A 26,927-nucleotide genomic window follows, 5' to 3' on the forward strand; every position below is an offset into this window, starting at 1 on the left:
AGCTGGGATGCCCTGTATACAAGACAGACCTACAGGATATATACTTCGCAACAGCAGTTACTGTTTGCCGCAGAACACTTACATGATTCGTAACAACCATTCTCTACCAGACCAACCATTTCTTTTTTTTATTGTGGGGTTTTACATGGCAAAACGAAAATCTGATTATAGGCACGCCGAAGTGGGGGGGAACTTCAGATAAATTTTGACCACCTAGCGATCTTTACATGCACCCAAAGCACAGTACGTGGGCGTCCTTGTATTTCGCCCCAATTGAAATGGGGCCACTGCTGCTGGGATCAGACCAAGCATGCCTCATACAATGTATATGTCAACTGGAGTTGAATCTCTGTACATTTTTGCATTTTGCCCACATCAAAATGTAGCCAGAAATAAAACCTGTGAACCGATGCTTAGCTGCACGGCACCACAGCCACTAAGCCACTGCAGCGAACTGCAGTCTTAAAAAAGAAAAACAACCACAAACTGTCAGTGATGGGGTAAAAAGAGTGTTCACAAACCTGAGTAGCTGCCGTGGGTGAATACTGGTATGTGAGCGCATCAGGATGAAAGAACGCAGTGCCATTATGGTACATGTAAGGAACACCGTTTTGGTACAGAATCGTCCCTGGTTGGACTGACTGGGCTGGGTCTGTAGTCGCAAGAGCAAACGTAAAACAACACACCAGCACACTTGAAGCAAGCTGCATACTGGACATGCAAGGCCAAAAATCAAAAACATGAAACAATTCAAAGAATAACAGCATACATTTGTTCTGAAAAAACTAAAGGCAAAAATGGGTGCTTCAAGTCAAATATTCTTATACGATAGAAACTGTGTCTACACCCCTCCCATTACAGAAAATACGGAAAATAAAAAAAAATGACCTCTTCCTCATGAAACATAAAATAGTTTTTTTAAGAATCAAACATTATTTAATATACCATTGCTGATACAGTAAACCCTTGTTACAACTAAGTGAATCAGACTGCAAAGAACTCTGACATAAGCGGTAATCGTATAAAAGCAGATGCACCATTAAAGTTGTAACAATAGCGTCCAAGCTTTTTGGCAACACCGCAGAAGTAAAGAAAAAGATGCCCAAACGCTCCCAGCTCAGTGACAGCCATTCTTGTATCTATATTATGAGAAAGATAGTCTGCTGCAAGTGTATAGTCACCAACGCTGCATTAAATTGTGTTGCAAAGAAGGTGCAAGCAGCTGCCTGTCATTGTCGGCATCTCCCAAGGTTCTTCGCCCCAACCCCCTCTGACAACAATTTCTTTTCGAGTACTGACAGCGCATCTGCACAAGACAACTTGGTTAGACTTCCACTTAGATTTACAAATAACTACATGAACATCAAGGACTCACTTTTGCAATCATTTCGTTGCTGCTGCTTTTGCCTTTTCCAAAAATTCTTCACCATGTTTGATTGTAACAAATTCCATTTTTCAACATTTCCCAGCGTTTTATCACACGTGGCCGAGCGGAACTGTGCTCATCTTTTTCACAATGCTAAATTTGCACCTTGGTTGTGCACTTACTGCTTTAAAAATGCTTGAAGATACCTTTTATGCTCACACTCCTTGCTTAAAACCATAACTATGCAACGCCGCAGTGGCTGATGTCAAGGGGAACGATAGGGAGTCTGGTGTTGCTAGTTGCGTAATGCGGCGTTCGCTTGCTAGCTGAATGAGACTAGAGTCAATAGGGCACTCAATAAGCCCTTCAGTGGAAGCAGCGGCAGTGCTATCTTCGAAATGGAACAAAATAATGCATGTAGCGTTTCCCTACTACTTTCTATAAGAATGCTATGCGCAATGGACTTGCAACTGGATTGAATTGGGCTGGATTTTTTTTGCCAACGTGGCCATACAAAGTGCCAGACGCAGATAAAAACGGGGCACAACTGCAATTTCCAGGAGATGTTTCTGCAATCCGTATAACTGGAGGAAATAAGACAAAAATCCGGGAGTCTCCTGGATAATCCGGGAGAATTCGCCAGTATGCTTCTGTAAAAATCACTGCATAACTGTGGATCATCCCATGGTTCCTCCTGAAATAGGCCTGCTCAAGAAAACTCTGCGTGTGCAAAGCAGTTAGTGATCTTTGTTGGCGAATGTTCTTTTCATGAATGACAGCAAATGAATGGTGCTGAAAAGGTCTATGCTTAAAGCCTTGAAGGCATTGTAAGCAACAAGCATCCCTTGCGGAAGACTTTTGCGGTAAAGCTTGCATGAGAAGCCACACAATATCCTAATGAACCCCCTACAAATTTCTCAACAGAACTATACAAGATGAAACAGCACCAACATGCAGCTTGTCACACTTGCCAAAGCTGCCGAAGCTGAACAGGCCTCAGTATGCACACGAACAGGCATGCCCGCACTGATGCCACGACTACCGTGACGCGTGTGCACAGCACAGCAAAAGCTAGCTAAAGCCACGAAAGCAAAACTGAAGTCCGTGCATCTCCAGTGGTGCAGTGAATATGATGGCCACATGCGCATCATGAACACAGGGTGAGAGTATAGCGAGATTCTCCTGTGTCACTTTCCCATGACCTTCGAGGTTGGAAGTGTGCAATCTGACAATCTCAAACGCTTTGGCTTATGTAGGTGGCAGGCACTGCACACCATCTTTAGCCAAAGTCACTAAACCTCTAGTGTAGTCGCTGTGACTGTTCTCAGTTTCTCTGTGTCGCATTTGAGGAAAAGGAGCAGGAACGTTCCCACTGGTATGCATTTGCCATACTCTGCGCCTTGTTAGATATGGGGCTGTTTCCTGAGCCTACTTCAAATTCCCCAGACCACTTCGAATCGCGCCACTTCTAAGTAAGGGATGCAGAAACACGGATGACACATTCCAGAGGATCGCTCGAGCCAACAAGTTCACGTGCCAACAAGTTCGTATGCCGCGGTAGCTATTCAATGCTTGAGTTTTCCAGAAAACGAAGGAATCGCCCGGCATTGTTGCAAGGAAAGTGGGTCCCGAAACAAGACGGCTGTGATGTACCGGGAAGGCCTGGCAGCGTCGCACCGGTCGCCTTTGAAGAAGGCATTTGCCACCACAGCGGGGCCGAACCACCGGGAGCAGGTGGGCCCTCGGACAATGGAGCCCAATCATCCCCCCTTCGCCGCCTTTGAAGAGAGCATTGCACCACAGCAAGGCAAGACCGCGGGGAGCCGCCGGGTGTGACCTCACCGCACGGGTGCCTACCATTGGCCGAAGGTGGCGTCATCGGAGCGGACTCTCCCATTGGCCGAACTTGATGCGACTTCCAGTCCTCGAAGGGTTTAAAAGAAGCATTCCAGAGAGACCAGAGCATTCCCCGATTCCCTGATTGAACTCTCTCGAACTTCTTGCCGCGGGCCACAGCGTCCGAGTTGCTGCCGGCCCGTAATGACTGTACAACTGTTACTTGTCTCTCACCTCTCTGTATACAATGTAAAATAAATTCCCCCAAGTTTGGTTTTCATCCCGACGTCCGTCCCTCAACCCCTACTGCCTTTGGTAGGGCAGGGAGAATGTGTAGGACAAGGCTGCCACTTGGTCATCTCAAGATTCCGAACTTCTGCCAGTTTGCTTCTCGTAGTAAGTGGAGCCTGCTGCCCCATTTTAGACTGGAGTATTGCGGCCTAAAATGCATGCGTACGAGTCAAGATCGCGTGACATTTAGATAAACTCTTTTTCTAGCGTGGCACAAATGGCAATCTTTTTAGGTTTCGCTAAGTTTTTTTTTTTTTTCAGTACAGACTATTGCGTTTAAATTTTACGCAATACCTGAGAGCAAAGCAGAATAAATCCGCCTTTCAGACGTACAACTTTTTCTTATTATTATTATTGCCAAAAACAAGATTGTAGAATAACACTGAACAAAACTTGTAAAGATACATCTAATAAAGGGAAAATAAGACATCCATCCAATCTTAGCAATTGCTACGAAGAAAACCCCATACAGGTTCCTCTAAAGAAGTTTCGCAGCTGAAAAAAAAATTCGTCCTGGTCCGGGACTCTAGCCCCGGACCATAGTCTTTCTGGGGCAGCCATTCCAACATCTTAGCTAACCAGGCAGCTAGCAGATGGCAGGGCGAAGTTGAACTTAACAACTCGAAGCAAAGGTAAGAATTTGATGTAATAGTTCTGCACTAAGTAATCAAGAAAGGAAAGAAGACATCCACCCACTCGTAGCAATTGCTACAGAGTTAGTTAAATGTGGTTTAGTGGCGCAAAAGGGGCTAAGGCTATGCTGCGCCAAACATGAGGTGTTTTACGATACTATTTAAGAGGAGAAAGGCTGTGTTAATCTATATTTTGTGTAAAGGCCAGTGTCGTCTAGGAATTTACGCAGGTCAGGTAATGGGACCATCAAATCATCTAAAATTAAAGCAGGATGCAAAGGTATGTGTAGTTGATATTAGTTGTGCAAAAGGCTTAGTCTTTGTGCTTCAATATGAGTGCATGTGAGTAATACCATATTTACTCGCATGATGATCGCACTTTTTTGATAAAAAAAATTGACGCAAATTCAGGGGCGCGATCATTACGCGGGTTAAATTTCCCGAAAGAAAAATTGTTTTTCTTTCCACCCCGCATTTGCTGCGAGATGACAACAGGTCAACAAAATGTCGCCCAAAGGCGAGATCAAAGGTGAGATGTCGGTATTGGGAAGAATTTGAGTCTAGCAGTTAATAGGCGGCTGCCGCTGCATGTAGTGCGGGACACCAAAACAAAATGGCAGCCGGCGGAGCAAGCCGAACACGATTTTTTTTTTCTTCTTGTGGGTACATTACGTATATGGAAACAGTTTCTTCCGTATCAGTAATGAATAATATCATTAATATTGCCAAGTTTGCGGCAATAACGTAGCCATGTCTACTTTGAGGGGACAGAAACAGATGGGCACGCTTAGCTGCCTGTGACAGAAACACAGGGCGGGCATGCTGCGGAAACTGTGGCATTTGTCTTCACTGCGATCCTAATACGGCACGTTTCCGCTAAGGGTGGGCGAATATCTTAGCTGTTTTACAAGCGTAGGTGTATGAATAGGGTACACTTCAAACGTATCAGTGCAAATGTGGCTGCTATCGTTGCCGCTCGCGGTTTGTTGAGTGCCCACGAGTGCAGACGAGAAGAATAGAATGGCGCCTTTTTTGATGTTGTTGTTGACCACAACCATTATAAAGCCTACACATAATAAAGGCAAGTTTGGTTGCAGCTTTCTTTTTTGTCATGGAAGTGCGGAAAGTGATGAAAGGAATGAAATGGTGCATCTGCTTAAGAATGTTTGGTGTGTGCAGACCGCTTGGTTTGTCTTGAAGAGTCGTTCGCGTAGCATTCAAGAGATGGTAAGCGCGATCATTATTAGCTAGACTTGGCACAAGACATATTGCTGCGGCAAATTCGGGGTGCGATCATTACACGGAAAATTTTTTAAAAATCAAATTTTTACGACAAAATTCAGGGGCACGATCATTACGCGAGTGCGATCATTATGAGAGTAAATACGGTATATGCATAACTGTTAGTGGTTCTTGGTATTCCTTGCAGGTTGGTAAGTCTTCTTTTGTAAGTAAATAATTGTGTGTGAGGTGCATGTGCCCAATGCGTAGTCAGCATAAAACTACTTCAGAGAACCACTCCTGGTGGTTACACGACTTCTACTCGCCAAGTACGGGTTTAGTGAGGTTTTGCTTGTCTGTACAATGGTCCTATTCATGTTGCCACTTTGATGTTAAGGCTTTCCTAATCCCAACATGGCTTGGTACCCAGCAGAAACGAATTGATCTCCCGTATTTGTTAAGCGTGACCATGTATAGTAGTTCCCCTAGCAGGGGTTCGCACTCAGATTTCATATGTACAGCCTTCAGTGCACTTAAGGAATCAGTGTATATGACTGTATTTTTGTGTTTGTCAGTGATAATCTTTTAACTACAACCCATACAGCATAAACTTCAGCAGTGAAAACAGAGGCATGTTTTGGTAGACGAATACTTGTTTCCCAATTTTCCGTTACGGCCCCTACACCCGCGTTTTTGTTTTAGAGCCGTCAGTGTAGAATTCCATGTTATTTTTATGTTTGTCCTGAAGAGCACGGAATTCTTGTATAATGTGTTCATGCGGGGTGTCCTTTTTCTTTAAATGTGTTAATGTCCAGTCACATAACTTGTGAAACCGTCCCACAGCGGCAATGGTTATTTTTTGGCAACCTGGAGGACTTCGCGAGGGATGTCATAATCCCAACAATATTCCTCATATCGCAGGACAAGTGGCCTAATTATGTTTGCTTTATTCGTGTAGCGCAAGCGTGAGTTGCACTGTGTGACGATGTTGTAGCATATGTGTTGTGGTGAGGACTGAACTTTGAGCACTTGGGAAAAAGTAACGCTCTGTGCTCCTGTAAGGGAGGTTCATCACACTCAACGTATAAACTTGGGACAGGTGACGTTCAGTAGGCACCACTTGCCAGTCGCAGTCCCAGGTTATGTACTGGATCAAGTCATCGAATGTAAGACTGCCTGGCTGAGCCATAAACCATGCAGCCGTAGTGTAGAATGCTGTGCACAAGAGATCGGTAGATGCGTAAAAGACACGTTCGGTCGGAACCCCAGTGCTTACGAGATAAAACTGACAATATTTAACACTTTATTTGCTTTAATCTTTAGTGCTTTTATGTGAGCTAGGAAGTTAGTTCGGTGTCAAAAGTTACTCCTAAAAACTTGTGGTCTTGTTTCACCAGCAGTATGGAGTCATTCAATTTTAGGACGATCGCTGTGTAGCCCTCGTTTCTGAGAGAACAAAACTAACTCTTTTCTGTGTGGAGAAACGGAAACAATTTTTGTTAGCCCATAGTGTAAGTTAATTTATTGCGATTTGAAGCTGCCTTTCACAGGTTGGCAAATTTGAGGTGGGGCAAGCCACTTGGAGATCGTCTAAGCATACAGAGCACATAAGAGACGACTGTATAATCTTATTAACAGTTTATTTTTACTAGAAACAGTGTTATGCTGAGAACACAGCCTTGTGGAATGCCATTTTCCTGTGTAAATGTACGTGAATGTACCGAGCCCAGACGTACCTGAAATGTTCGATTAGACAAAATCAGCTAGGCAGTCCAGCATTTTACCACGGATGCCGAGGTCAGCCAGGTCTCTTAAAATTCAATATCTCCACGTGGTATCATAAGCGCTTTCTAATCAAAGAAAACTGCAAGGCAGGGTTAGTGTTGTTTGTGTAAAAATACATAACGAATTTCATGTTCTAGATGGACAAGGCAGTAGTTGAACTCTTGTTATATCCACACAAGTGGGGGTCCATAAGGTTTCTCGATTCTATAATAAACGAGAGTCACATTGATAATGCTTTCATATGATTTTGCCAAACAGCTTGTGAGGGCAATGGGTCTGTAGCTGCTTATGGATGTTGGGGATTTGTCGGCTTTTAGAGATGGAACTACTATTGCCTTTTTCCACTCTTCCGGAATTATACCAGATTCCCAGTTTATGTTGAAAAATTTTAGTAGAGCATCTACAGATGCTTGAGATAGATGAGCCAGCATGGCGTAGTGAATACGGTCGTGACCTGGCACTGTCTTTTTCCCTGCAGAAAGGACTGTTTATTTCTTGTTGTGTGTTGGGGGAATTGTACGGTTCATTTGACACACCAGTAGTGGGCAGCTTCTGTTTTTCAGCAGACTATTATTACTTTAAAAATTCCTTTGTATAATTCACTGAACTAGATACACCACAAAAGTGTTTGCCAAGTATATCTGCCTGTTCATATTGTTGCTTCTGTGCCTGGACTTGCAAGTAATGGTATTGTGTAAGATGAGTAATCTCTCCGAAACTTTCCAACCTGTTCGCATTTGTTTAGACGTGAGTGAACTGTTTATTGAAGATATGTATTTCTTCCATGATGATCTTTCTGCCTGCCTTTGGATAAATCGTGATTTGGCTTTGGCCTGTTTAAAGCATAAGAGGTTGGTATAGGTGGGGTGTCTTCATAAGATTCCCCGGGCCTTACTTTTGAAGCTTTTTTGCTTCTGTACACTTGGGAGTCCACCAGGGATAGATCTTTTTGCACACATGGTTAGATGTTTGCGGTATTGCCTTTTCTGTCGCTGAAATTAAAACCACAGTGAACTTTTATTAATTTCATTGACGCTGAGTTCACTTGAAAATACTTTAGTTTTGCATGTTTCACAAAAAGCAGCCAGTCAGCAAGATGTATTTTCCAGCGATGAGGTTTAAAATTTGTAATGGGTAGTGATGATGAGAGTTTGACGACAGCAGGTAGATGATCGCTGCCATCAGGATGTTCAGGACTTCCCATTTAATATCACTAAAAACACACGATGCGCAAGAAGCTAAATCTAGGCAACTAAAAGTGCGTGAAGAAGGCGAGAAATAGGTTGGCGTACCTGAGTTTAAAAGACAAATGTTATTAGATAAAACGAAATCTTTAATAAGCTGCCCTTTTTGGTCAGTTTTATTGCTGCCCCAAAGAGTAGAATGAGCATTAAGGATTCCCACTAAAAGAAAAGGCTTCGACAACTGGTCAATTAAATTTTCCAGATCGCGAGTAGTAAAATGGGTATGGAGAGTAATGTACAATGAACAGATGGCGGTAGTCTTAAATGATAAAACAGTGACAGTTGCAGCCGTGTACGGAGAATTTAGTAGAAAGTTCTGTGTGGGGATGCCGCCTTGAACAATAGCGACACCTCCTGATAGACAGCTGGAGTGCTCGCAGTCCTTTCGTACGACAGTAAAACCTTTAAGAAAATGTATTTTCGGGCCCTAAATTTTGTTTCTTGAAGGCAGAATGCTACTGGTGCTAACTTATATATAATGCATTTGATGTCACCTAGATTGTGAATTAGGCCTCTGCAATTCCAATGAATGATGAAAGCCATTTTATTGGAACTGAAAAAAAAAAATGCTTATGTGTGTCAGCTTAAAAGTTGTAGGTGACATGTATTACAAAGTTGATTACTCGCATTGAGGGCAGGAACCGTTCAGGTTACTGTTGTATCTTGTAACCAGCAGGGGGTCCAGCGCCACCAGTACAGCATAAATAGCCTACCCAAGCAGGGGGACGGGTCTTCAGCTATGTGACGTGCCAGCCAGTCGCCGTCCATAAACATCTTGCGCAACTGTCATCTCTAATAATGGCGACGAGGATGGGATGAACGGCCGGCCCTGATTTAAGCAGCAAGCAGCAGTAGACACCATGGACAACGATCTGCCACCGTCTTCTAGCCACCAACCGTTGGTCGTGCGCCCGACGGAATTCTGTACCACGGCAGGTAACATGGCCATCTACTTCGAGCGGTTCGAGGCTTTTGCAAGAGTGAATAAGCTGGACGAACAAAGCAAGACGGATGTTCTTATTACAATAGTGGGTGACAGCGCGTACGCCACATTGCGGAACTTTATGTTTCCGGAGGCTCCTGAAAAGAAGACGTATCAAGAGATAAAACAGGCACTTCTGAACCATTACATGCCAAAGCGGTCGATAGTCACGGAGCGTTACAACTTCCATAAACGCACATGGAGACCCCGGGAAGCAGTTGACGTCTTCATCATGGAATTGAAGCGGTTGGCAACAAACTGCTCGTTTAGAACGTTTTTAACTGGGGCACTCGGAGACCAGCTCGTCGTGGGTGTGCGCAGCACCGAATAGGTGCTGCAGAGACTACAGAAGCATGGGATACGTGTCAACGCTGATAAATGTCAATTTCTTAAAAACTGCGTCCGCTACCTTGGTCGCAAAATTGACGCATTGGCATGCATCCTATGAAAGATAAAGTAGAACCCATATTGAGGGCTACAACACCGACTGATGTCTCCGAATTGAAGGCTTTCCTAGGGTTGGTGAATTTTTACGCTAGGTTCCTTTCCCAAACAGAGACCACCTAGGAACTGGTCTACAAGCTCCTCAGAAAAGATTGTCCGTGGGAATGGACAAAAGAGAGAAACCAGCTTTCAGAAATGCAAGCTGCTCCTGAGCGAGGGTTCAGTGCTAGCTTTGTACGATGGAAATAAACCGCTGCGCTTGACATGTGACATATCAGCATACGGCCTTGGAGCGGTGCTCGAGCACACCAAAGGTTGCGGCAGGAGACCTATCGCATTCACGTCACGCACGCTTACAGTGGCCGAAATAAACTACGCACAAATTGAGCATGAAGCTCTAGCCATTATTTTTGGCATTAAAAAGTTTCATAAGTACTTGCTCAGTCAGCAGTTCGAAATAGTGACTGATCATAAGCCGCTGATGCAGTTTGATCCAGAGAGACACAGCAGTCAAGTAGTGATAGCAAGAGTGCAGCGATGGAAAAATTTCTTGGCCTGTTATCAGTATGTCATCAAGTACAAGAAGGGCCAACAAGTGGGCCATGCAGATGGCTTATCGAGGCTTCTGTTGGAAACAACTACGGGGGAAGAACAAGAATTTTTTTTTTTTTTCGCCTCTATCAGAGGTTCCCTTTACAGCCCAGGAAGTGGCTGAAGAAACAAGCAGGAATGAGGTTCTGAGGGCGGTAGTAAACATGACGTGGCACGGTTGGCCTCAAGAAAAAGAAGAGCAATACCGACCATATTTTAATCGTCGACACGAGTTGTCGATAGAGCAGGGTTGTTTGTTGTGGAACAGTCGGGTTGTTATCCCGAAAGCTTTAGGATAACTGTTCTGTCTTTATTACACGAGAGCCACCCAGGAATGACGAAAATCAAAATTCTGACGCGTAGTTGCATTTGGTGGCCAAATCTAGATACAGAACTAGAAGACGTGGTACGAGCGTGCGAGGTCTGTCAATGTGTACAGAATTCAGCACAATCAGTACCGGTGTAACCATGGCCTATAGCTACTAACGCTTGGGAGAGGGTTCATTTAGATTTTGCAAGTGGAAGGGAGATCATTGCTGCTGATGGTAGATGTGTACTAAACATGGCTCGAGGTAAGAGTAATGCACGGCACATCAGCCACATGTAGCCACGGTTGAGGCAGTAAGGAGCAGCTTTGCAGCGTATGGCCTGCCCAGTGCCGTCGTGACCGACAACGGTCCACAATTTAGATCCAGGGAATTTCAACACTTCTTGGAACAAAACGGTGTAAAGTCACTTTTCATGCAGCTGTATCACCCCCAGTCAAACAGTGCAGTGGAAAGGTTGGAGCAGTGGGGGATCGTGAAATTATAGCTAAAAGATGAAAGAGCCAGCCGGACGCAGTCGTTACAACACCGCATTGCAAATTTCTTGTTTTCATACAGGACGACGCCATACTCGTTCTCAAAACCAGCGCCCTGCGAGTTGTTTCTCGAACGAAAAGTCAGAACCAGACTGTTCATGCTGAAACCATGCAGGATGAAAGTGTGGAAAAACAAGTGAAAAAAATAAGCTCACGGCAGATGCAAGAAGAGGTAACAGCCACGACTTTACGCAAGGCGAAGAGGTATATGTCCGTACTGTTGGCAACAAGAGGGTGAATTAGTGGCTAGGGAAAATTGTAAAGAAGGTGTCAAAAGTGACGTTCCTGGTACGTGTAGGTGGGGTTCTTAGGTATTGCCATGCCGATGACTTAAGATGTAAAGTAGAATCACCAATGGCTCGTTGGTCCGAAATAACGCTTTCGGAGAATGCAGGTACTCAAAGCGAGGTACTCCCTGAAATTTTACCAAGGGAGGGGGCATTAGAAGCAGTCACGTCCACTCAGCCGGCGGCCCCATTAGCAGAGGGCCAAGCAACCAAACAAACTACCCCACAGCAGCCAGTTGGACCAGTGCCCCTGCGGCGATCCACTAGGATCCGGCAAGTGCCCGGAAGGTACGGGTACCAGTAGCCAAATAAAGGGAAGAAAAGTGTTGTATCTTGTAACCAGCAGGGGGCCACGCTTGTGGGCACTCCAGTGGCACCAGTACAGTATAAATAGCCTACCCAAGCAGGGGGGCGGGTCTTGAGTTATGTGATGTACCAGCCAGTCGTCAATAAACCTCTTGCGCAACTGTCGTCTCTTTAATAATTACCTGTCCCTTTCTCTGCGCAGTTACAAGATCAAGATCAGTTACAAGTTCTTGGTGCGCTCTAAGGAGTGCGGACCTTTTGGCATCAATGACGCCAGGGTTTTCGGATTGACCTCCATCGCCTTTTCCGAGGTGCTGGATGATCGAGAGCCAGGCACCGAGATGTGCGTCTTGGGCCGTGGGGTTCAGTTCAACTTCGGGCCCTGCGGCACTGCAGTCTGCCGGCCTGTCTTCGACGATGATGGAGCAGCACTGGCTGCAGCCACCAAGGGGGCGGTTGGAGTTTCTACAGGAGTACCGGACGTGGACCCTGTAGACTCCTGAAACTGGTGTGGCTGCCCCCTGCCGCGTCACACTGGCATAGCTTACTCGAGGTAAGTGCTCTAGCCTTTTCCTCGCTTGATAGAATGAGATCTTTTTCCTAACAGTTATTGCGATGATTTATTTTTCTCTTTTCCAGCAAGGGCAGCTCTGTGAGTAAGCTGAATGATCGTCCTTGCAATTGAAACATTGTGCAGGAGCATTGCGTTTGTCAGATGGATGGTCATTGGCACTACACTTTGCACGTTTCCTTTCCTCTGCATGATTGTGATGCATGTCCAAACCTCTGGCACTAGAAGCAGCACCTCGGGTTTGGTGTGTATGGTCAGACGATTTTCAGGGAGCTTGCATTGAGTTAACTGTGCACATTACTAGAATCAAATGTGAGTACTACATGTTTTGTGGGGATCTGTTGGTCGTTTCGTCGAAGTGTGATCCTTTGTACCTTGATTACGTTTTGCTCCTGGAATCCCTGAAGGGGCTCTTCGTCATTGAAGTTCAAGAAATCCTTTTCCGATATTACTCCTCTGCTTGTGTTGAGTGAGCAATGCGGGGAGATTGTGACATTCATGTCACTGATACTTGTGGGTTCAGCAATTTTTTTCGACTTGGTCTTTCTTTGTCAGTTTAAGGAGGAGGTCTCCGTTTGTCATCTTTGATGCTTTGTAGCCTGATCCGATCATTTTTGATAGGCATTTTGATACTAAGAAAGGTGATAGTTTTCTAATGCCTTCACTGTGAAGGACATGGAACTTCGAGAAGGTGTCATGGTTCAGTTTCAATAGGAACTGGAATGTTGCCTTGGTGCGCCCTCGTTTTTGAGAATGATCTTGGAGGGGGGGGGGAGCAGTTGCCATGTAAACACTGGAAGATTCGGCGGCGATGGTAGCCACCCACCACCAAGCCCAACAAGGGGACGCTACTAGGTTGGGAATAATACCTGCAGACCCCAGCCATGCATCGCTGCAATAACCTTATATATATATATATATATATATACCCAGGACTGGATACATTACACACGGTTGACCCTTGCCGCCAGGAAATTCAGCAGTAATAAGAAGTGAAGAGAAGACAGGATAGATGGAAAGGTGAGAGAAAGACGAAGATGGAGAGGAGGTTAGGAAAAGGCAACTGCCGATTTCCCCCAGGTGGGTCAGTCTGGAGGAGCCGTCTATGTGAAGCATAGGCCAAACAGGTGTGCTGTGTCCGCCGGGGGGGCCTTAAAGGTCGGAACAGCCAGCATCGGCTCAGCCTCCAGGATCCTTCTTTCCCCAGACATGGCTAAGCCGCACACGGCTACACGTCGGAGGGTCCAACCTTCGTGTGCTCGGGTACACGGTGTCGCAACACATCAAACGTCTGCTAACACAGACAGTTAAAGAAAAATGTGTACTGGTCTGGGACTCAAACCCGAGACCATCGCCTTTCTAAGACAGCTGCTCTATCATCTGACCAGGCGGCTAGCAGGACACATTTTTCTTCAATGTGAGGCTTTTCTTTTGAGGAGCCCATATGGGTTTCCTTTGTAGCAACTGGTACTATTGGGTGGATGTCTCATTTTCCTTTTATTAATTATTTATCTCCACCTTGTGGGTTTCTGGAGAACTATTACATCAAAGATACACCTGTATATATATAAAAAAAATATTGCTAAACAATTTTTGAAGCCTACAAAATGTTTAACTATCTAGTAGCAATTATCTGCAAACAAATAAATTTTTCTTTGAAAACTACTTGTGCTACGAAAATTTAACTGGAAGCTCAATAGTTGGGGCGGCAGGCTGCAAAGCATAGGAGAAACATATGAGAATGTTGCAAGCCTTGCAGTAAACTTTCGTTTTCTGCTGAATTTTGCCATCGTAATATTTCTTGCAGTTTTGGTATGTCTCAATGTTAGCTGGCTAGTGCTGAATGGCTTCAGTTGGGGGAGGAGCACGAACTAGCGGTGCATCCTCAAGTTCCAGGCCGATTTCTGTTGTCGCTCCGAATATCAAAGTATCAAAGGCAGCCTCCTCCGTCTCGCTACTGCTGAAGTCATCGATAAAATCAGCCGCAGAAGCAGTGCAATCACGATATCTGCAATGTTCCTGAACACGCGCACTGCTTGCACAGGCGGTTATTTTCAACTCCGACAAGCATACACGCGTTTTTGGAGCTAGTTTACAAATCGCCGCCATGCGGGAAGAAAAGCTAAACTTCATAAGAAATGAAAGCATAGTTCTACTTCAGTACTTAGTTTAATACGATGACCAACGGGTTCAATAAGAAAATAGTTGAAGTGGTAATTTGAATGAAATGATTTCTTTGTAACGAGAGTTTACTGTATCTAGCATCATCATTTACGATCTACTCTTAGCTTCTCAGACTACTTTATAAAGCTGTCTTCTCAGAGTACAGTAATAAAAGCGGCTCAAAGCAACAGTTACAAGCTGCGCACTTGTACTGAGCAATGCTACGGCCCAAAAGCAACTCACCATATGCCCTGGAAAATGGCTAGAACAGAACAGAAAAAAAAAGAAGGATAAGAAATAATGTGAGGCACGATACCAAGTACCAGATTCCATATACAGTAAGTAAAAAGGAGAGGACAATACCTGCTTTTTTATTGCTGGGGCAATGTTCAGTCTGCGGTCCCTAAGCATAATGTTATTTCCCTAGAACACACGAGAATAATGCCATACCTGCATCAGCCTTTCACACACAAAGTGAAACTTCTGAACAACATACAAGAACAAAGGCATAAACTGGAAGAGGTACAAATTCACAAGCATCACATACGAGTAGATCTTGAAGCATTTTGAAGCTTTTCTGAAGAGGTATCACAGAAAGTGCAATTTCAATAAGAACTCCTAGAGAGTTTTCTTTCTTTGGTAGTGCACAGTGGAAAGCTGATAGTTAATGTCAAGAGGAGTAGAGCTAAAGCGAACCTGAACTAAAAGCATGCTCTTCCAGGACTGAGTTATCTAATACAAAACATTACAAAAAGCTTCACCCAAGTTGCTGCTAGTTGAATAGATGAATGACATTACTCATAACTTAAAGGGGCCCTCAAACACTTTTCTAACCAATCATAAAATGGCCTCGCTATTAAAGGACACGATCTGGTGAAGCTTAAGTCGAGTTATTGCACCAATATCAGACTTTCTCTCTTTTCGTCTCCAAGAGGCCAAAGGGGCCAAAAGTCTAGTGTCACGATAGCGAAAGGGCTTGTCTCAGTGCCCTGTATAGACTACGCTATGCAGCCCGCCATTGCCATCTATGAGACCACACACAACAGCTGACGCAGCTAAGCGCAGTGCAAAGGTAAAATTATTTTTCTGTCTTTTTGAGATTGCAGACATATATATTTTTCATTTATTTAGCTAAAGATTACCAGTTATGTATTATTGCTGATGCTCTTGTGATCACAAAATCAGCCAATTGTGTTGGGGGGCCAGCTGCTTTCGATGATGCTGCAGAACAGCATTCCCGAAGTGAGAGCAAGCTATTATTCACTGTTCTTGACAAAAGATCGTCAATTCTCTGCTGCATGCAGTGCAGTAATATTTGGGTCACAGGTTCACAGCAGCCTCTATGACAGATCGGCAATGTTTTCTTGCTCTGTTCAAAAAGTGTTTGTTTCAGGATCCCTTAAATGGCTTTATCACCTATGTTTGCCACTTGCATGCTCATATGCCTTAAAAAGTGGATAGACATTTCTTAAAATATGCAAACACCACAAGAGATTGTCAAGCATTATGCCTTGCATATCAAATTGCACTGCTGGCACCACAGGATCCGAGACAGCATGATGCATGGTATACAGCACAAACGTTTATGTCTAGATTATTTATGTGGCCTTGGCTGTACAGGCTCAACAAACCATTGCCCATTTAATGCTGTTATCATGGCTGCTAAATAAACATCTGCATTACAGGAAAATAAAATCACAAAACATTGACAACTGAGGTGTGGTTGGTGGTTGCAGTGAGGTGGCAATGCCCCTATTTGCATAATAAGCAGAAAAAAAAACTAAGCCTCAGGGAATACCAAAACAGACAAGCTTAAGTTTTGTAGAGAAAGAAGAAAAATATTGCCAGCAGCAATGCGAGGGAACATCATATCTAGTGGCCATGACAGTAGTGCATTGATGTCCGAGTAAATGTGCTACGTAAAGTACCGTATTTTCCTGACCATAAGTCGCACCCCCTCCCCCTATCCCAACCCCCTCTACGAGAGTTACGAAGAAAAAAATGGTGTATAAGTTGCACCACTTGTATAACACATATTCTAACTCAGTCGGCATGATGAAACAATTTTGCACGCTTGTACACTCATCACAAAATGACATACTTACTCATTTAGGGCATTAAAATTCCATAAGCAAAATCTTTACAAGCCGCAAGTTATCACAGAAGAAAACTTCAACCAACATTCCTCATTTATGGCATTTTACTTGAATCCATTGAAGGCCTTATCCTCTGACACAGTCAAAAAGTTCAACCACTTTGTTCGGCAGCATCGCAGGGTCACCGTTGTCGGCATTGCCTCTGTGGCGTGGTGTGCTCAGGATGAACATGCAAATGATCACAACATGCCTGCCTGAACCTGAACATACACATACAAAAGCGAAGTGGCAGCTGGAAGTACTGAGACTTCTCTCGTGCGCCACTGATATTGTTGATACTAAAGTGGTGCCTTTTGTGATGGGTATATCTTGAACAACAAGAGAAAGAGAGAAAATTGTGGCACCTTTTTCTGATCCTGGTATCACAAGACCACTTTAGACTGGTGAAGCCCGATCCAGAGAGAAATTTTAAACCACAATTGGCTCACTCCAGCAGCTTGGGCAAAGGAGCCAATTGCAACCGAGAAATCTAATCCTGATTGGGCTCGATCGCGATCAAAAGTGGCCATGAGACACTGGTATTGTTTATTGCATTAGTTTCGTACGTTTAACATTTTCTTTAAGCAAAACTAAACTACAACAGTTAATTAGTATGTATGACCTTTAATCACGGAAGTAGTCGTATCAGCAGGGCCAAACTGGCTGCCACCGCACGGCCTATGCCGCGAGCCCTAGGAGCAAACATCTGTCGCCACGGTCACTCCACTGTTAATACAAGATTTGATTTTTGATTTTTTTTTCAGAATGTTGCTGCGCACAGTTTCTTGTACTCAAAGGAGAGAGAGAAAGTGAGATAAAAAGGAAAGAAAGGATGAAAAAAAGAAAAATCCAAGGACATCTAAGCATTTCTTACGAGTTGTGAATGCGAAAGCATTAATGTCCAATTGAACGCCGCTGAGCGGTCAGAGTTTTGCCCCGAGAGTAATGTACTAAAGTGGTATGTGCTGCCCGAACCACCAAGCGGCAGCAGCCTGCGGTGCTGGCTCGAGCACCGTGCACCAACGTTCGGGACAGAGGGTGACATGGTGTCGCAGCGATGCCCTCTCCCCTCAAGCAACACCTGGCAGGTGTCCTCTTTCACCCGGTCTACACTGTCGAGTTGCGCTCGTGACGTGGCATTGCAACCAATGGGACTGTAGGTGCCGTTTCGCTGCTATAGACAACAGAAGCCAGCTTTTTTTCGCTCAATGGGCCATTTGACGCTTTCGCTGCTGTAGAAAACAGAAGCCAGCTTTTTTGCTCAATGGGCCGTTTCACGCTTTCGCATTTAAAAATATCCACATTGGTTATACCAGAAAGTATGGTTTTGTGTGTGTACAGCCAAAGCTCGATATAATGAAACAGGATATAACAAAACAATGGATATAACAAAGTAAGTGAATTTCCCCTTGAAATCCAGATAAGGTTCATATTGCAGTACATCCAGTAATGGATATAACAAAGTAATTTTGGCTGCGCTTCCAACTGTGTTATAAAAAGGTTTTATTGTATAAGTCGCCCCGTTGCATAAGACGCACTGACGAAAATTTTAAGAAAGAAAACAAACGCGACCTATAATCCAAAAATTATGCTACTGCATTAAACCTACATTGGTAGCAAAAACAGCACGCCTTATTCCATCTGGAACCATACAGGTACTTATACTGATGTTTCAATACTTACAAAACTCTATATCATCCACAGAAAGCTTGCGAACACAAGTGGGAAAAGAGAAAAAACCATTAGCTTCACTAGAAAACACATAAGGGGTATCCTAAGTCATCAGCTTCTTACATTAAAACAACTAGGCAACAGTCAGCGCTTACAAGTAGAGGTGGACATAAAAGCCAGTAGCACACCTGTTGAATTCGGAGTAACCAAATCACTTTTTTAATCACTTCGCTGCTGCTGCTTTTGCTCTTCCAAAATTTTTCAGAGTATGTTTGATGCTAACAAATTCCATTCCTCTGAGATTTTGCAAGGAGGATGTTTCCCAGCGTTCTTACCACACATGGCCAAGTGGAACTGTGCTAGTCTTTTTCACAGTGCTAAATTACTGCTCGCACTTTGAATTGCTGTGTGGTATCGGCAAAATACCCAGCATCACTTCGGTTGTGTACTGCTTTAAGAATGCTTGAAGATACTTTTGTGCTCATGTTGCTTGCTTAAAGCCAAGAATGACAGTAGGCCTACACAACGCCAAAGATAATGATGGAGAGTCTAGGGTTGCTAGTTGCATAATGTGGCCTTCGCTCGCCAACTGAATGAGACTAGGGTCACTAGGGCACCCACCAACCCCGTCAGCATAAGCAGTGGCACTAAAGTCTTGTAAATGTTAACGAAATACTGCAACTTCTGGGAGATTTTCTGTTAACCGTACAACAGGAAGAAATGGCCAAAATCCAGGAGTCCCCCAGATAATCAAAGAGACTTGGCAGGTATGCAGTAGAAACCATCTGCTACTGCCAGTGATGCCCACTTCCCCCAAGTTCCGTCTACTGTTTTTAGTTGCACTGACAGTTGTATACAGGTTGTTGAACTAACTTGGGCAAAGCATCGCCCCCTCCACAGTCTTTCTTCACTCGTTCGAAAAGGAAAGAAAAAATGCCTGCGCTGCATCAAATGCTGCCTCCAGTCCCATACCACATTCACACGTCGCAGCTACTTTTTCGTTGAAGAATTTGTTATGTAGTGAAGAGGGACACTATAGTGGGGCCATCCTCTCCAGCACTTTCTAGTGGGTTAATCTCTCCGGCGCTTTTGCTCAGGGAACACCGCTCATGTATAAAGAGTCTGTGCCCTGCTTAAACGGTGGGTCCCAAACGCTGGCGACTAATAGGCGGTGTGGTTACAAGTGGTGGAGGTGCAGGGTAACGATTCCCGTACCTTAGAAGAGTAACCCCTTTTGTCACTTTGTCCAGCGCAGTCACTGACAGCCTGTTCAATCGATCTCTGTGCATGGAGCAGCCATTACTCATTCATTCCAACTTACATTTCAAGGCACTAAACGCGCGGCACGTTAGCAGGCAGGCTGTCAGGTGGCATTTAAAAAAAATTTCATGTACTTTTAGAAAGGCTGAAAAATAAACAGGGCAGTTATCTTCGCATAGATGAAATAATCCAATGTCTCTGAACAAGCGCTGCAACCTTTGTACTGAAGATCTTTTGCTAGAGTTAATATTTAAAAAGTTCATTAAGCAATCTTTGCTAATATGACAGGCTCCATGACAGGCTCAGAACAATACTGCAGCAAATATGACAGGCTCCATATGGCTCAGAACAACACTGCAGCAATTCCACACGCATCGCGCCTATGTTTTTTTTTTATACTCGGCCCAAGTCAGTCAAAATAACCTGTATAAGTTGCAGTGTATACCAGCTAGCCCGCAATGCCATGGAACACTAATTATTTGATATCGAAACAGAGATTGTCCACAATACAAAAGGACGCAATTACTATTAATCTTTCATGCCTGCTCAATTATTTGAACTTCCCATCACCTATTCCATAACGATGAGACATAGCAATGCATAACTTTTCTTGCTCGAAAATTGCTTAGACATATTACAAAATTAAAATGTGGAAACCTAGTCCTTACCTTCTTAATCTTGTTTCCATCAAATAAATGAAAATACAGTCCTGAAAGAATATTTTGATGGTCTAAACAGATTTAGCATAACCCTTTAGTATCATTTTTTTTTAATGCCGTCTTTTGTGTAACTCAAAATACAAGCCCTGAAAAACCTTATAAATTAAGAGGAAGGCAAGAAAGGTAAAGCGTGACTCACTGATGCCTGTGCCCTCTGGGCATCCTCTTCCGTGTCAAATGTCACGAATCCATACCTACGAAGAGAGAATGTGCAGCTCATGTTTGAAAAACAAACACCCACATCTAAGACAAGACAGATTAGGTACCACACGTGATACTTATGTAGAGAAACAGTGTGGCATCTGCACAATCACTGCTTGGTACTTGTCTAACGTCGGCAACAGCTTCACCGTACATCCACTTTCACAAAGTGGAACAGAGGCAGGTTCCCCCCCTCTATGCATTTTTGCCGAGTGGTGCACTTCTGGGGATGATCTTGTGCGCAAGCCCTTGCGTGTGTCGTGTTTGGCGCAGTGGACGATTTGGTGCACTCTGCACGTGAACACCTGATTAGCGTTGCAAGTCAGTGCCACAGTCACGAGTACTGAAGCAGGCACAAGAGGATGAAAGAGCATGATTGCAGCACTGAAACAGGGTAGAAAATTAGTTTCGTTCTCAGCGCGCGTGATTGCGTGACAGGAAAACAAGCAGACGAAACAAGTCCATCTCTCTTGCTACGGTACGAATTAAAACAAGAACACACTGACATTCGGTTTGTACGTTATATTATTAGAAAATAAAAAATTAACTTATGCGGTTTTAAATGCCAAAACCATACTCTGATTATGAGACACGCCGTAGTGAGGGGCTTCAGAAATTTGGACCACCTGGGTTTCTTTAACGTGCACCTAAATCTAAGTACACGGATGCTTTCGCATTTCGCCAGGTGCACTTGTGTGGTTGATGTCGACTCACCGGCTGGCAAGGCGGGGCCCGCGAGGAGAAGCGCAAACGGTATTTGGTTTCTAATTTAAGCTCTTCCCGCAGCACGTAGGGATGTAATACTTAGCAGACATGATTGTTAGTGCACATTGTATGCACTGCGCTTGTCAGCTCAAAATGGCTAGACCTGGTGAGGGGCCCTTTAAAGAAAAATTATGCGGATCCCAGGTACTGTGGGCATCGGCACTTCTTGCGCCTGCAAGAAGTGCCGATGCAAGAAGTAGCATTTGTTTCTTTCGGGGATGGGTGGAATGAATCAGATAAATTCGATGCATTTCTTTCGGCTCAATCGCCGAAAATTCACTGTGTGACAACTGTACAAGATTCCCGTATGAGATAGCATTCTCACAGGGTAAAGAGGTCACTCCAACACCTTTCCCCCTGTTGAGCTCTTCTGTTCCTCTCCCGCTAGGTCATGTGGCCCCCTTTCAGCGAAGTCTGACAAAAACGACGTAGGGTCTGCATAAACAGCTTCGCTGTAAAAAACTATACTGTCGTCTGTCAGGTGCTGTTTTACTCAACGATGGCAGCAAAGGGCCGTGATGGCGTATGCAACGTCACTACTCCCCGGTTGGGTGACGGAAGATTCGAATTGCGATAAAGGTATTCAGCCCCTTCAGATGCAATTTTCTCAAAAACAGGCTCTTCTTGGCACGAAAGATGCATTGCGAGGTTTCTGGAATGGTATTTAACCCTTTCGCTGTCGGACCTTTCTGGCCGTGACGCACCCCCAGTGTCGGCTTGGTTTCAGGGAACGAGCATAACAGGGAATGAACATAGCAATTTATTTTTGATTATGATTGGTATACAAATAACATAGTCAATGCAATAGGCACATTTCAGTGTTCTGCAGCTGCTGTTAGTGAACATCATCATCATCATCATCAGCCTGACTATAAAACCCGTAAACATCCGAATCTGACGATGCGGAACCCTCTTCCTCGCATGCTACTCTGTCCGAGTCCGAATCCGAACTCGGCTCGTATTCTGAATCGGAATTGAGCCACCGCTCCAATGAGCAGACGAAGGTCCCGCGCCGCTCAGCCATACGAAAGTAACCGCGCGCAGGGAGGATGCGCTTTCAGTCGCCCGCACAACGGAGAGAAAGGGGACGTTGCCTGATCAAGAAGACAGAGGGAGATGGAAAAAGGCTAAACAAAGTTCAAAGGGCTTTACGTTTACTGCTGCAAGTTGGAAGCGAGGGCGCGGCGAGAGAGCGAAAGCAGCAATCGAGTCACTTTTTTCGGAGAGGCAACGGCACGTGCGCCTCAACTTGACGCGCCGTAGCAGACACACCAACAGAAGAAAAATAATAACCTTCAAACCAGCGGAGATGGCAGAACAACCCTTGAACCCATAACCACACGCGCGCGACGCATGATCCAGCGAACGGGGAGCCACCGCGCCACTCAGCAAAGAGAAAGTGGGGAGTGGCAGTTGCACCGTACTCTTCAATACATGGGTTAACACAGGTCGGGGCGAATATACGAACTTGTAGAAAGAGTCAACAGACGGCGTGGCCAATTCAGGAGCGCCAGCTTTGCGCTCAGGCGCGAAATTTTGAACGCACGATAGAGAACGTACCGGTCCGCCAGTGACACTGTGCGGGGGAAGCGCGATGACGTACCGGTACATCCGTGACAGCGAAAGGGTTAAACAGTCCACATCGACTTGGTATTTGCCTTTCGTGCCCTTTTAAAACTCCTTAGATGATTGTGCCACTATGTAGCGCCCTTGTTATGTTTAGACCACAGCGTCGAAACATTGCTTAGGGGTGTGTGAATACCAAATTCTTGAATACAAATAGAATGCTTAGCTTCAAATATAGAATCAAATAAGGATAAGCACATGCACTTATCAGGTTTGGTTATTTTTACATGTTGGAATATTGCAATTAGATTGTCAATGGTAAAAATATTTAAGCCTAGTAAGCCGTTATACTAAACGATTATGTAGTTCGCTTATGCTAACTAGGAAAATTGAGTGATTACCACTAGCAGTCTGTTGTTGCCAGCCTGTACCTTATTATACAACATCAAATGCCCGCGAACTCAAGACGCATTTGACCTTGTCCTGGTTGTTACTCATTGTGCTTGTTGTCGAGCAATAAGCACGGCACTGTAAGTGCACCTTCACTGTCCACGATAGGGATGGTTGATCAACATTTTTTATTCAATTAACGGTTAATCATTCATCATTTTAGACTTTAATCGATTAATCACTTTCAATGCAAGGTTCTTCAATGAATTAATAAAAATTTTTGGCAGCCACTTTAATTAAAAAGGTTGAAACACAGTCATCTATGTTTGTAGGACCCTATTTTAATGTTTGAGAGGTGGAACCAAGCTTGAAACAAGTGCAAAAAAGATTGACTAAAAAAAAAAATTATAGGGTTTTATTTTACGTGCCAAAACCATGATCTGATTATGAGGCACGCCATAGTGGAGGACTCCAAAATAATTTGGACCACCTAGGGTTCTTTAACGCGCACCTACCGTTATATTCCGAGCAGGCACCCCCACCCGTGCAAACCCCTCCCCCTAACTTCACTTCAATTTCAAGTGCCCCCTCCCCGCTCCGCACACTTATGCATTGCCTCCTTTACTAGATGCCTGCTGAATGGCTCGAGCTGCCAGCGTAACAAGCCTGTCCTCAGTTGTGAAGAAGCTCGCAAGGCGACGTTCGCAATCGACACTATCACCACAGGCGGCGGGTGGTGCTGTGGGCTGGTGACTGAGTGCACGGTGTTTATGCGGTCGGTACTACGGTAAAACCACGGTTGGCACAATCCTTTGGGTGTGCTTTTTATAGGTTGGTCGCCCGGCTCTCAAATAGCTGTAAACATATGCTGAGCTGTGGTTGAGATTAATGACCTTTGAGATCAGCGCGCACGCATGATGAAGATTTCCGAAGCCACGTGAGGTAGTGCCCAGTAGTTCTACCAGCCATATGTGGCGCTAGCAACCAAACCTAGTGGAGAGGAGAAAAGGGAAAGGGTCTAGCAGCTGGTTTTTTGTTCATGGGGCAGGCATCTAGTAAAGGAGGCAATGCCTCATCATGCACCACATCCAGGCAACACTGGCTTGTCACATCCAGCTCCCGAAAAGAAGTTTCCATGGCTCTTTCTTTTTTTTTTTTTTTATGCGCGTCCCCATTAGTGACACGGCAACTCGCACGCCGTTTGGAGTTTGCGGACGACCGGCCAACAGTGGTCTTGCTGGCAAAAGGCGTTATTTGCCTATTACACAGTGCGAAGAATATCCCTGCATAACAGTGACGTGGGCACTCAGCGACATAGGAGTGGTAGCGGCCACGCTCACAACCGCTGATCGCTCGCCACCAGTATCGTCACTAGGCTTTTTTTTTTTTTTTTTTTCGGCTCGCTTCGAATCTGTAGCAATTGGCCCTTCAGAAGGAACCGCCGATGCTCCCAAGCAGCAATGTTTTGTTACCGTTGTTGCCACTTTACCCTCCCTTTGCAATAATTTCACACGAAGAAGAGAACATGCTGATATTTGCAGATCCGCCAGCTGAGATGCGAGCATGGCCAAGCTGCGGTTAAACAGCACCAACAAATCTTTGGTTAAATAAAGTTCGTGTTAAATAAAATTTTAAATCCATGCCCACTGCATTTTTTTTTTTCTGCAGGAAAATTTTGTCGTTGCCATCTTGTATTTTGGTGTAACCATTCGCCTTCTGTTTCGCAGTGCACCTAGGGACTCGCTCCACCAGTTGTGCTGGTACCACTATCACTATCGCGAACGACCAGTTGCTGCACCCAGTCCTGTTTGCGGACGAGATATGCACCGGCCAGTCGCTAGCGGCGGCATGCGATGGAGGCCCTCGCACAAGCCGCCTATTCTTCGTAGTCGACCGCATCACCGGCACCTGCCTCCTCATCAACACTGCAGCCGAGCTGTCCATCGTTCCCGCCACAGCCACAGATCGCCAACCCGACAAGTCCACACGCACACTACCATGGCGTCGTAAAGGGTCCAATCAATAACGCTAGACATCGGACTTCGGCGCTAACACAGATGGGCGTTTGTGATCGCCGACGCCGGCTTTACCATACTGGGAGCAGACTTCCCCAGCCATTTTAACCTATATGTGAGTGTTTGCAATTGGTGCCTAAAGGATAATGCCACATCCCTTGATGCACTTGGCCTGCAGTCCAACCTCACATCATCTGGCATCTGTACGTTTCGGTCGGTCTCAACGTACGACAAGGTACTTGCCGAGTACCCGCAACTCCTGAAGCCACGAAACGATGTGCTGCCCGCGAAACCACCACCGGCCCACCTGTCGCTGCGTGGTCACGCATGGAAGCTTGCTGGAAGGAGGTTGGAAGTCGCTCGCTGTGACTTTAAGCCCATGCTTCAGCTCAGCGTTATTCGACCTTCCTCCAGCTGGTCTTCACCTCTCCATCTGGTTCCAAAGCAGGACAGTGGCAACTGGCGGCATTGTGACAATTACAGAGCTTTGAATGCTGTCACTACTCTGGATCAATATCCCCTTCCCCACATACATGACTTTGGCACTTGTCTCGCAGGAACCAAAATATACAGCATGATCGATTTGATGAGGGTATACTAGCCGATTCCAGTCGAACCCAGCGACATTCTAAGACAGTAATCACTACTGCATTTGGCCTATTTGAGTTCGTTCGTATGCCTTAAGGTTTGAAGAATGCAGCGCGAACTTTTCAAAGATTCATGCATGAGGTTACACCATCGAGGAAGGAAACTGAGGAGAGGCCCTACCCCCTCCGCGCGCTAGGAGAAAAGTGTGGAGGAAATGACGTAGTAGATTCTCCCATTTCTTTTGCCGTTTTTTTTTTTTTCTTTCTTTGCTGTAGCGGCCACGCCTTTCGGGCCACAATGGCGGCTTTGTTACGATTCTGTGCGCTCACGCGTCTTGTTTCGTAAGCTTCGTACCGTGGCAAAGGCGTCGTGCGAGCAGGTTTGCGTTGGTCTCCTTGTTTTGTTTAGCTGCGTTATCTGGACTGTGCTCTCTCGGATGTTGCTGTGGCCAGGTGGGACAGGAGGAACTAAAGTTCACGAAATGAATGCGCATGCAACGCTGTGCGCAACGTACCCTTCCATGGCAATGGCAACGGACGAAGGAATATCCACAGGAATTTTTTCCTTATTTGGCGGAATCACGCTAACGTGCCATCGCAGGCCGAAACCGATGCGTTTCAGAATCTGTACAATGAACGCCTTGCAGGTCAGTGATTCCTGCTTTTGACAGCGCATATGGTGCATTTGCAACACGTATAACTTACGTTATGAATGCATAACGTAGTAGTTCTGAGGAAACCCGCAAGGTGGAGAGAAGCAATGAATATAGGGAAAATCAGACATCCACCCGATCGTAGCAATTGCTACAAAGGAAACCCAAACAGGTTCCTCAAAAGAAAAGCCTCATCGCTGAAGAAAAATTCGTCCTGGTCCGAGACTAGAACCTGGGACCACCGCCTCTCCGGGGCAGCCGCTCTACCATCTGAGCTAACCAGGCGGCTAGCAGATGGCAGGGCGAAGTCGAATTTGTCGACAACACGAAGAAAAGGCAATAGTTTGACGTAGTAGTTCTGCGGAAACCCGCAAGGTGCAGAGA

General features: G+C 45.1%; 1 protein-coding gene across 3 annotated transcripts in view; it reads right to left on the minus strand.

The window, feature by feature from the left end:
* bol (boule homolog, RNA binding protein) overlaps positions 1–26,927 on the minus strand; it is an 84,435-nt gene that overhangs the window by 26,342 nt on the left and 31,166 nt on the right. For all 3 annotated transcript variants that reach the window (XM_050188560.3, XM_050188559.3, XM_050188561.3), the window contains exons 4-7: positions 20,506–20,560; positions 14,945–15,004; positions 14,825–14,843; positions 522–652 (exon numbers count right to left, since the gene is read on the minus strand). In XM_050188560.3, the coding sequence (XP_050044517.1) occupies positions 522–652; positions 14,825–14,843; positions 14,945–15,004; positions 20,506–20,560 (265 nt within the window). The remainder of the gene's footprint in view (positions 1–521; positions 653–14,824; positions 14,844–14,944; positions 15,005–20,505; positions 20,561–26,927) is intronic.

Source organism: Dermacentor andersoni, chromosome 2, assembly GCF_023375885.2.
Source record: "Dermacentor andersoni chromosome 2, qqDerAnde1_hic_scaffold, whole genome shotgun sequence".
Classification (NCBI taxonomy): domain Eukaryota; kingdom Metazoa; phylum Arthropoda; class Arachnida; order Ixodida; family Ixodidae; genus Dermacentor; species Dermacentor andersoni.